The 12,378-nt window shown below is 39.9% G+C and overlaps 2 protein-coding genes across 3 annotated transcripts in view; one reads left to right on the forward strand and one right to left on the reverse strand.

Moving 5' to 3' along the window:
• The window catches only part of LOC311596940 (uncharacterized protein), a 107,113-nt gene that overhangs the window by 88,519 nt on the left and 6,216 nt on the right, over window positions 1–12,378 (forward strand). The window contains exon 3 of the mRNA XM_084780855.1: window positions 11,227–11,330. Within this exon, the coding sequence (XP_084636981.1) occupies window positions 11,227–11,330 (104 nt within the window). The remainder of the gene's footprint in view (window positions 1–11,226; window positions 11,331–12,378) is intronic.
• The window catches only part of CSNK1G3 (casein kinase 1 gamma 3), a 169,605-nt gene that overhangs the window by 18,241 nt on the left and 138,986 nt on the right, over window positions 1–12,378 (reverse strand). Inside the window, exons 16-17 of one of the 2 annotated variants that reach the window (XM_084780853.1) lie at window positions 1,576–1,683; window positions 560–634 (exon numbers count right to left, since the gene is read on the reverse strand). The exons of the other annotated variant lie outside the window; for it this stretch is intronic. The gene's annotated coding sequence lies outside the window, so the exon portion shown is untranslated. The remainder of the gene's footprint in view (window positions 1–559; window positions 635–1,575; window positions 1,684–12,378) is intronic. 2 annotated transcript variants of the gene reach the window in all.

Raw genomic sequence — 12,378 nt, forward strand, 5'->3', positions numbered from 1 at the left:
CGGGTTAGCTATAGTCTCCCTTTTTTGGAACGCTGGCCCATTCCAAACTTACATCTCATTACATGGCACTGGCACAAGAACTCCATTCTGGTTCAGTCTGGCCTTCTGAGGCCTCTTCTATATGCTATTTTGAAACAATTCCCCTTTGAGTAATTGACTCCTTGAGTAGGTAATGTACACCATATATAAACCTCAACATACACTGTGGGCTGTAAGTGATAATGACGCACCATTATTGGTTCACTGAGCTCTAACAATTATACCATACTGTATAGCATGCTGATGGTCAAGGAGAGTGTGTAAAAAGGGTGATATGGTATAAGAGAATTCTCTGTGGTTTCTGCTCAGTTTTACTATGAACCAAAAATCCAAGAAAACAAAGTAGCTATATCTACTACTACTACTACTACACACAAATACACATGCACACACACACACACATACACACCCTGGCCTACTCAATAAGCTGAGGGAGAACTGCAGTATTAAAGCTTGACTAGTGTAGAGAGAAGGTTGAAGCAACCTGGAAAACAGAAAGACATAATCCCAAAAAACTAACTTAAAAAGGAAGCTGAGGACAAAGCTCAGAGGCAGTGGCTTTGCACACTGGAGGCTCTAGGATCAGTCCATGATCCTGAAAAAAAATTAATTAAAATTAAATTAGTTATTAAAGAGATAAAAGGAACACATTGATCTTAGGGTGTAGCTCAATGGGTAATGTGTTTGACTAGTATACATGAGGGCCTGCCTGGATTTGATTATGAGCATAAAAGAGGAGAAAGGGGAGGAGGAGGAGAAAGGGAAGAGGAAGAAGGAAGAAAGGGGATGGAAAGCAAAACGACAATATTATCAGCAAATATCAGCAACGATTAGCTGTTAAGAAGATCTAATAAAACACATATTCTATTATTGACGTAAGTAGAAATAAAAGCTTCAGTAGGTTGGCTTCACAGCACATTGTGGCTGACAAGAAGACAGAATCAGCAAACCTTACAATATTTCATGTGAGGGATGGATTTGAACCAATGATGTAACACTTGCTTGGCATGCACAAGGCTAGGTTCAGTGCCCAGCGAAGGAAAATTAAAAGGGCATGTTGGTTGGATTAAAAGAATATCTAGTCTGAAGAACAGGAGAAAAAGAAGGAATACTTAATGGATTGTCACACACCTTTGGGGAAACCCCCCAAACAAACCAGCATATGCCTAACTAGTCACAGAGACAGAATACAGAGGGGGTCAGAAAACATCTGGAAAGAAATAATGGCTGAAAACTTCCCAGTTTTAATGAGAAATATTGAAATATTAATATATACCCCAAGGGGGTCAAAATTTTTCAAGTAAATTAACTCAAGGATATTAACATCTCAATATATCATAGTCAAACTCTTAAAGACAAACACCAAGGAAAAATCTTGAAGATAGAAAAAAAAAGGCTCATGATAGACAAGGGGTTCCCAATAAGAATAACAGCATATTTCCCATCAGAAACCTGGAAACCTCGAGCTATTGGACCAACATAATGGACATACTGAAGGGAATAAGGGATATTGTTTGTTTTACTTTGTTAGATCACCTCATTGCTGTATCCCTAGAAGTCCTCTAGGTTGATATAAAGTTGAGGTTAGCCTTAAACTCTTGATCCTCCTGCCTTTGCCTCCCAGGCACAGTCCATCTTGGAACCCTATAGGAAATGGTGGAAGATTTTTTTTAACTAGATGAAAAAAACACAGGAGCGAAATTTAAATCCATACAAAGAAAAGAAAGGAGCTCTGGAAAAGATGATTACACAGGTAAATCTCAGACAATAAAAATAAATTTTTTATAACCTTTTTCTTCCTCTATCTGATTTATATGACAACTGTACAAAGCAATGATTGTGAAACTATCTTCATGGACTTAGATTATGCAAAGGTATATTTTGTTGTACAATGATTACACACAGAAGCGTGCAAAGAATGGACTTAGAGTTGTACAAAGACTACATACCATTAAAATTAGTTTGGCATTAATGCAAAGTGGATTTGTTTTGTTTAAGCTATTCATTTTAACCAGGAGTGAAAACACTACAAAATATATATATATATATGGAAATTATAAGCAAAATCTGCCCCTGGATGGATCATACTCATGGTCTCAGCTGATCACTACAGATGAGGAGAAGGAATTTGGAAGTTTTAAGATGATATTGTCTAAATGAGATGTGGGACTTAGACTTTGTGTGATTAGTGCCTTGGGAGTCCTGGAGTAGTGGGGATGAGGTCATGGTATTTTAACTTCTGCCATGCTTCATGGATTCAGGGATCCATAGGAAAGTTACAGTGGCCAGAATGGTAACCCTAAATGTTTGTGGCCGGGCCTTAATCCTCAGAAACTGCATGTTACCCCATTTGGAAAAATGATTTTTGAAAACTAAGTAAAGATCTTGAGGTCAAATAAGGCTAATAAAATCCTTTGCTAAAGTCCCTACAGATAAAAAGGAGGGGAGAATGTGGTGTCCACTGGAGAACAAACTGGAGGATGAAACCATATGGTTACTAAACTAGGAATGATGATGCTCCTCAGTTGAGAGAAACAAAGAATGCGTTGTTCCCCCTACAGCCAGCGAGATTTCAGATTTCTTGGTTTCATGTTACAATGGAATAAACTTTTTGTTTTGAGCCACCAAGTTGCATACTTGCATACAGAAACTATATGAAACTATTAATGCTCTAGTCCGGGGAGCACATATTGGTAGAATGGAATTTTAGGAACACAGGGGCTGAGGAAGTGGCTCAGTAGGTAGAACACTCGCTATACAAGCACGAAAACCTGCATTCGTATCCCCAGTGCCCATGTGAACACGTGCCTGGGCACAGGTCTGTAGCCCAGCCCTGGGGAGAGGGAGACAGAGAGACCCAGAAGCTCGCTGACCAGCCAGTGCAGACAAAACTGTGAGCTTCAGGTTCACTGTGAGAGCCTTTCTCAGAAAGTAAAAAGGGGAGTGAAAAGGGAAGCAAGACACCCAGTGTCCACTGCTGACCTCCACATGCACGTCATACACACCACAAATATACATGCACCACATCTAGATACATAAAAAAGAAATAGTACTCAACTGTGTAAAACACTTGAGAATAAAATAAAACTGTTGAAAAGAACAGGATGAGAAATAGTACCACACAAACCCAGATGCCAAAAGAAAGCTAGGGTGGCTTTTCTCTCTTTTTTTTTAAATTAATTTTTAAAATATTTTACAAATACATTTATATTATTATACCTGTATAAAATAAACTACATACTATGGTGGCTTTTCTAACATCAAACAAATGTTTTAAAACAAATATTTTTTCATTTGAACAAAGACATTTTATAATGATAAGATGATTCATATATCAGTAAGTCAAAATTATGAAGACATTTCTACCTTACTACACAAACCCAAAGTATGTTTTTAAAAACTGACATAATTGAAGGGAAGCATTTAAAAATGGGTCTCTGGAGACTTCCATGACACACTTTCAATAATGGATAGAACAAGCAGACAGATCAACTGCATGGTGAAGCAGCTAGCTTTAACAGATATCCACAGAACACAGAACCCAACAAAAGAACACAGATTTATATCAAGAACACACAGATGACTTTATCCTGGATACACTATAATCTTGATCACACAGGGAAAAAAAGCTTAAATAAATTTAAAAGACTTGAAATTAACATGCATTCTTCGGCCAAAATGGAACTAAAAATAATTCTAAACAACTACATTCAACTATAGCTGACAAATACTGAATGGCTTTTTTTTTCCCTCCTTTGACACAGATTCTCATATCCCAGGCTGGCTTCAAACTCACAATGTAGCTGGTGATGACCTTGAACTTCCAATCCTCCTGCTAGCTCTCAAGCATGTGCCACCAGGTTGAGTTTTATGCCATGCTAAGTATTGAACTCGGGGCTTCCTGAATGCTAGGCAAGCACTATCAGGTGAGTTATGTCTCTGCCCCAAAATAGCTTTTGAAATTAGTTTCATTAAAAATTCAGCAGTTTCTAGCCTAAAATCTTTCTGTCGGATTTCTAAGTCTGCCTATTGCAGTGCAGATGGTATTGGATCAATTCTCTTCCTCCAAGCAATTATTGAGGCTGGACACCATTGGAAACTATTTAGAGACCCTGAAGAGAGCCAATGACAGGGCATTTCAGGGGAATGGGGAGCAACTATGTGACAGCAAATAAAGTCTCCAGACATCGTGGCTTTTTTTTCTTACTAAGAACATTTCCTATGCTGCAGAGATGAGGGATAAATGAAGCTTTAAAAAAAAAAAGAAAGAAAGAAAGAAAGAAAGAAAAAGCAGTGGGCCTAATAGAGCAATACAGCAGAGATCCGCGTCTTGGCAGCCAAAAGGCTGAAATGTAAAGGCAAAATCTCAAAGAGCAGGGCACGATAGCGGAAAGAGCCTGAGATCTGTAAACAGATCTTTCTTCTGACAGCTGTCTGTGTACAGGAAAGTATTACAGAAGGCACAGCTGGCAACAGCAGCTGGGAGGCTAAAAAGCTGAGCACCAAGGATCTGAAGTTCAATAACCCAGTCAAGTCAGAGGGGCTAGAGTCTCTTCACACCCAGCGTCATGCTGGAGATGTGAAGATTGTATCACAGGACCCAACAACAAATGTGAGGCCTGAAGGCTGGGGAGACAGATCAGCCAGTCAAAGACTTAACACAGGAGAATGGGTTACAGGAATTCAATTTCCAGCACCCAAGTGAAAAGGCCAGACAATGTGACACATACATTGTATAAACCAGGCCCTAGGGAGAAAGCGACAGACAGACAGATCCCTCAGGCTTGCCAACCAGGTAGCCTAACCTTCATGGCAAGTTCCAGATACAGTGAAAGACTGTATCTCAAGAAGAAGAAGAAGAACAAGAAGAAGAAGAAGAAGAAGAAGAAGAAGAAGAAGAAGAAGAAGAAGAAGAAGAAGAAGAAGAAGAGAAGAAGAAGAAGAAGAAGAAGAAGAAGAAGAAGAGGAGGAGGAGGAGGAGAAGGAGGAGGAGGAGGAAGAGGAAGAGGAGGAGGAGGAAGAGGAGGAGGAGGAAGAGAAAGAGGAAGAGGAGGAGGAGGAGGAGGAGAAAGAAAAAAATGAATGCCATCAATGTTATCCTCTAGCCTTTGCACACGCTCACGCACACACACACACACACACACACACACACACACACACACACACACACACACACACACCTACAAAGAAATATGGACCATAACAAATGGCCAACTTACAAGGTCAAAATATTATGCTGTTCTTATTTCCCTGCCAAGAACATCAACCCTCCATGGTGTGTCTTTAGCCCATCAGACAGTCTATTTCAGTACAGACTATTGCAGCTATGCAGTGACAAGTGTCACAAACACTCTCTACGTGGAGAAATCCTAGTGTTTGGGCAGCAGCTTTTGCTTACTTCTATGGTATAGACATGACCTCCGACATGATCAGCTCCAAATGACTGACAGAGCTGGGTAGAAAACTTTAATACGATGTCCACTGATCGTGTAAGAGGGTTCCAAAGCACCTCTACACTCATGCAGCCTGCACCTTGTATTTCACATCTCTAAACTCAGAGGAAGGAGGGAGTAACAAGGGGCAGAGGGGATGGCTCAAAACAAAGCGCATGTGTTATCTTTGCAGATGACCTAAGCATGACTTCCAGCACCCACTGCAGCAGCTCAGATACAGCACCTGTATCTCCAGCTCCAGGGAATCCAACATGTTCTTACTACTCTCCATCCACGGCCACCCAAAAGCTTACTATATAAATCCAAGTATGGACTATGATTTCAATAATTAATATTTTAAAAAACTAACTATAGAAGTCCAAGTACAGATTACGATTTTATCGCCTCTTTTAATACTTAGAAGTACTGAGTTATTTGAATACAACCTCTTTTCAGAGATGCTTTTTTAAAAAGTGAGACCCACAAGATGTTGTCATTGCTAAATACAGTTTCTTCTTTAGACTACAGCATGACTCACTCTCATTCAAAGTCAAATGAAAGAAATGTCTTGGACACCAGTGAATAATGTTTTCCATTTATTTGCCTTAAACAGATGTTGATTAAACACCGTTCAGTTCAACAAATATTTATGGAATGTGTGCTTTATTTATGGAACTCTGCAAGGTAATGAAGGGTTTCCCACATCTTCAATTATTCTTATCAAAGCAAACATTCTACAACCCAAAAGAAAACTTGTAAGGAAATATTTATTTCTCAAGATTGCAGAAAGGGGGTGGGCAGTACCCAAAGCACAGATCAGAGATCGACTAGCATCCATGATGAGGGTGGAAAACTGGAAAAAGAAATGCTGAAGTTCTCAGTCAGCTTCTGCAGCTCTTAGTGATGTGAGTTCTTTGGGACTGCTCCAGCCAATGACCCAAAACAGAAGGAGAACACAGCTTTCAGGCTGATTCATGAATTTTCATTCTTGCTGCATTTTTAGGACTTTCTATGTGAAGAAAGAATAAGTGAGTTCTCCGGCCTCTTCCTCTGTGACAGACTTATTTATTTATTTATTTATTTATTTATTTATTTATTTATTGTCATTAGGACTAAACATCTGACTAAACATAATAATTTAAGGGAAACAAAGGGACTTATTTGGGCTCACAGTTTCACAGGTGTCAGTGTGTGGTTACTCGGCCCCATGTGCTTGCATGGGGACCTCATGGCAGTGTGAGCATGTGTTACACAAGTCTTCACTGTGTGCTGGCCTAAAATCAGAGAGAAAGGGAATGCAGCAAGACATCAGGGCCACCAATCTCCAGTGACCTGCTCCTTTTACCTAGCGCTTGCCTCCTCCCTTTCCTCACCTCCCACTAATGCTGTCATGTTGCAGATCCCCCAAAGGATAAATGAATTCATTACATCAGCTCACTTACAGCTGACACCCTCTCATGGACACTACCAGCGCTGTGCTTCATAAGACATGTGGAAAATCCTGTTTTTAAATCATATGTATATATCTATATTTGTGTGTGGATATGCTCAGGTGCCCAAAGAGGCCAAATCCCATGAATGTGGAGCTACGGACAGTTGTGAGCCTTCCAGCATGGGTGTTGGGTATCAGACTGAAATCTTCTGCAAGAGCAGAGAGCACCCTTAACCTCAGAGCCATTTCTCCAGCATTTACCTAAGCATGTCTTAATTCAATTAAATGGGCAATTAAACTTAATCACACCATGTATGTCTAGATCACCTTTTCCTTAGAACTTATGACAAACATGCCCCCCCACCCCGAAACCTTATAACAAACACATTTACTCTATAACATATTCTCTCTGAGAAGCAAGAGCCCCGTTTCTAGGTGTGACAGCTTGAGTTCCCTTTGCCCCTTGATGAGACGAGGCATGGACTCTAATACTAAATTATCTCACCTGCTAAAGTCGCCTTGGCTTGTGTGACTCATTTGTAATAACTTCCACCTAGTTCTATCCCACTCAATGTGTCTCCCCTGGACAAAAGGGAAGCATATTAGCTGCCTACTCTAATAACAAAGACCTAATGTTTGGTGCATGCACATCTCCATGTGAGGGTACGTGCTGTGTGAGTACACATGCATGTGTGTGGAAGTCAGAGGTGAGGCTTAGGTATCTTCCTTGATTGCTTGCCATCTTATTTGTTGACACATGCTAACCCACTGAATTGGAACACATCAATTCAACAGAGCAGGCTAACTGGTAAGTTCCAGGGACACCTGTGTCTCCACCCGCCAGCACTGGCTTTTGGTATGGATGCTGGCAATTCAAAATGAGGGATCAATCAAATGAGCCATCTCCCCAGCTCCTACTTCTACTTTTTTTTTTTAATTCAAGCCATAGACAATACTAAATTCTGGTAAATGATAGGTGTGCTGGTGCTTTGGAAGAAGGTTACACTGTGATCTGTAATTTATCTTGAAATGTGTTTTTAAAAAAATAAACTACAGGTTGATGGATTAACAGAAGAATGAATAGGTGATAAAGCACTGAATATGTATGTTTATCTTCAAGTATGTTCAATTTTGTAGCTGTGTCTTATAAATAGGTGTCAAGACTACAGGTTATGAAATTTAGATGTATGAGAAAGAGTAAGTCTCTGATGAGGTGTAGGAGAAAATAATAAAGAATATTCCTAGAAGTGTATATAGTCCTGGTACCAATCTACACATAGTGAAATCTCAGGAGAAATTTGTTTGGGAGCTCAACAAAATTAAAACTGAATTTGGTTAGAAGGATGAGTAGGTGACAGTATTTAAGAATTAAAAAAAAATAAGAGTAATAAGAAGGAACTTATGAAGGCCTGGCACAGTGGTGCATGCCTGTAATCCCAACATTCAAGAGGCAGAGGGGGCAGATCTCTGTGAGTTCAAGGCCAGCCTGTTCTACAAAGCGAGTACAGGACAGGTAAGGATACACAGAGAAATCCTGTCCAAAAAAAAAAAGAAAAAAAAAGAAAAGAAAAAAGAGGAACTTATTAATTAACTATTAGGATGAAATACAAGAATAATGAGAAATAATTTATTATAATTGAAATACAACTTTTTCTGGGATTATTATATATGTGATGTATTTTAAATTCCTGGACACACTCGATGGAATGTAACTAAACCCTTATTAGAGCCTTAACTGAGATGTGATAGAAGTCTCAAAAATTCAGAACCTCAGACTCCAGCTCAGAGGCACTTGCAAACTAGCCCTCACTTGGAGAGATACACTCTGTTGTGATAGAGTATGGAACCAGGGTTCCTAAGTCATTATGGTTTGCTTGGTCATTAAAATGATTATTGATCATGAGACACACATACATACACACACACATTTTTTTATATTTTACACATGTCAAAAGTGCTAAAAATTAAATATACTTATATAGTTAGAGAGTCACTTTAGGACTTTATGTGTGCATGCACATATGTGTACATGTGTATATTCTAATATGGATTATTTATTTGCACATGGTCTCTCTCACCCACCTTCTCTACTTTGGAGGTCTAGTCTGCATGCGTATATGATAAAATCACATGCCTATCTACTTCCTGATTAATGGCTAAATGTTAATTCATTTCTTGAGTTTCTATTTTTATGAAAACTTCCAATTCTCATCCTGAGAAGATATTTTATTGCAGAAAGTGGAGAGTATAAAGGCAGTTGCTAAGGTAGCCACAGGCAGATTGGTGGGGAAGGCAGAGTTGGAAGGTCAGAAGTCCTGAGGCCCCTGGATAGCATCTATCCCTCTCCTGGGAACCTGAAGCCACCAATAAAGGAAGAATTAATGTGGAAAATCCACTTGAACCCAGACTCCCAGGTTTCCTTTCCAGATCACACTGACTTTTGTATCAGTCTTGCCCATTTCTTACCTTCAGCTCTAACACTGTAAGTTTCTCCCTTTGTGGAACTGCTATGACCAGTGAGTCTGAGCTCAGGAGCCCTACCAACAAGAAAACTACACTTTATAATTGATGATAGTTTAGAAAGTTGAAGCTATCTTATTGTGAGTAGTATTATACAGGGGTTACAGGAGGATCTAAAAGATGCTCCTATAAAAAGTACGAAGTGTTATTGTTAGTTATTGATCAGATTTTTGCTATATCTGATTCTTGTCTATAATACACATTATGAATTTAGGTTAGTAAAACATCACTTAAGGACCAATCCTCAGACCACTCATCATGTAAAACACAAACAAAAAATAAAATAAAATAAAATAAAATAAAACCTGTGTCTTCTGAACAGGAAAACTAAGGCTCTGAGTATTAAAGTTGAGTTGGAGCATTGGATCTATAGTTAAAAGCACAATTCGACCTTCCAGGGGACCCAGTTCAGGTCTTGAAAGCCCCATTCAACTCACGATCATCTATAACTCCAGTTCAGGAACCCAGAGTCCTCTTCTAGAGTCCACAGGCACCAGGCACATGTGTGGAGGTTCATCTGGTACTATGGATTCTGATGCTAATTACTGGCCCCCTGCTCCCGAGATGTAGCTGCTGCCCTCATGAGCAGTCTCACCTACACCTGTCCTTCAGTAAAACTTGCTCTACCTATTTAAAGCTGATTGGTTAATAAAAAATGCCTACACCTGGACAAGGCAGAAATGAGATAGGTTCTCGGGTTTGGGGGAGAGAAGGATCTTGGGAATAAGGAGAGAGACCAGGAAGGATAAAGAAAGTATAGAGGTCACTATGGGTTAGTGTGGAGAGGAGCACGTGGCAGGATGGATGTGGATGGAGGAAAGCACCCCAGATGAAGAATATTAGCAAGTATTTTGGGATTATGGATAAGACGTGGCCCAGACAGGAATGATTAAAACGTGGTCTATAATGGGGGATGGGAAATGATAAGGGTAGTTTAGAGGGTTAATATCTGCCCAGTCCCAGGTTAAATGAGGCTATTCTAAAATATAACAGGTATATGTATCTTTATTAATTGTGGTGGTGGATTGGCTAGTACCACTGTAATAATTATAGGCTAATTTTATAATAAGCATTATTAGACCATACTTTTGAATTATCAACAACACACACATATGGTATAATACATGCAGGTAAAACACCATATTCATAAAATAATAAATTGTGAAAATTAAAAATAAATTAACCAAAATAATTAAATATGTTAAAAATATCTAGATTTCATTTAAATACATTAAGGTGCAGAAATCTGAGTTCACACATATGCTAAATGGATCTACTTAGAGACCAGTAGCTACACTGGATTCTGATTATATAGGTGATGGTCTGCCATGCTAGCCCTCAGTATCCAATACCTCATTTCACTCTCTGTGTCGACATTTCATTTATTACGTGTTTCTAGGGTTTGTTTGGTTTTTTTTTACAATGCTAGAAAGTTAAAGTAAACACAGGTTAGCTCTTACAATGGAGATCCTTAAGCAAAATAGGCTAACAGCAACACACATGGCTAACCACAATAATCATCTATCCCTAACCCAATCATTAGGAGGTAAATGCAAGCCTGGCCTGGGCACATGCTTACAATCCTGACCATTCAAGCAGCCAGCCTGAACAATAAAAGCCCCTGTCTCAAAACAAAACCGAAAAGCTCTGGGCAGTAACCAGTGGGCAGAGCGCTTGCCTAGCATATGCAAGTCCCTGGGTTCGGTCCGTAGAACTTGAAATGGGGACAGGTAAAACACACTTTCTGCTGCCTGAGCCATCACAATAATTAATCGAGTTATTTACTGGTCTTTGCTGTGCCAGATTTGCTCAAAACCTGTATGTCACTGATGTCAAATGAAACACAACAACCTAAAGCGAAATTCAAGCTTCAGGAAAACGGCATCGAAAGCAATGAGGCCAAAGAGGTATGTTTTTGTCTTGTCTTACTTATGTCATACACTCTCACGGTGTCTAAGATGCATCTAAGTAACAGGTTAAGAAACCAAACCATCTTCTTTATACAGCAAAACTTTGTCCTCTGGGAATTTGCAGATACCAAAATAATTCAGGTGACAAATTAAGGCAATCGAAGCAGATTGCAAAGTCATCACAGGATAGGCTAGAGAGCACCAGCTGTTACCAGTGCCCTTAAGATGCACAGGGTCTTGAGACATATTTCTGCTGTTTAGCACTGTACTCTGTACCTAACAAACTGTGTAAATCAACCATTTTGCACTCTTCACTTTGAGAACTGACTCATGGTGTCAATAAGCCACCCCTCCCCCACAGGAAAGCAGACTTTTCAAAGGGTATCCATGGACAAAGAGCATGGCCTCTGTCATGGAAGAGGAAGAACTATTCATGGAAATTTTTATTTCCTCTGAAGCCCATGGGTTTTTGGTTTTTTGAATAGACTTGTGAGTTTGGTCTGTACAATCTTTGGTTCTTCACCTACTGAACAGCTCTCCTGCCCACACAGCCGTGACGACCCAGTACAGGAAGCACATACTAACCAGAGAGAGATTTGATGGGTCCAGGAAATTCGGTACATGTGTTAACTCACATTAGAATACGCACCTCAGCTTGCTGCGTGACAAGATGCCACACATAGCCAACCTACTTTGTTCATTGAATCCAACACACATCCTCGTCCTGCGTGGTGGAGTAAATGCTATAGGTAAGGCCAGGGTTTCTGACAGAAGAAGAGATGCTTCTCCTGAGTGCCAGAAAACAAAGTGATATGGTTGTGTGTGAAGAGTCAAGTGGACATGGCTGGCTCTCCTGGCGGAGGTGAGTCATAAATAGGCAAGAAAATCCCAACTTCATATAAGTCAGATGGCAGAGAGTGGACGAAGTTTCCGGTCAGCTGTGGGAAATGGTGTGGATAATCTGAAGAGCTAGTAGGATGGAGCTTGTAGCACAACAAGTGTGGGGATGGAAAACGGAACCCCAGCGTCACGTGCTCACAGCGCA

The sequence above is a fragment of the Acomys minous genome (assembly GCF_964271855.1).
Source record: "Acomys minous genome assembly, chromosome: 4".
Taxonomy (NCBI): Eukaryota; Metazoa; Chordata; class Mammalia; order Rodentia; family Muridae; genus Acomys; species Acomys minous.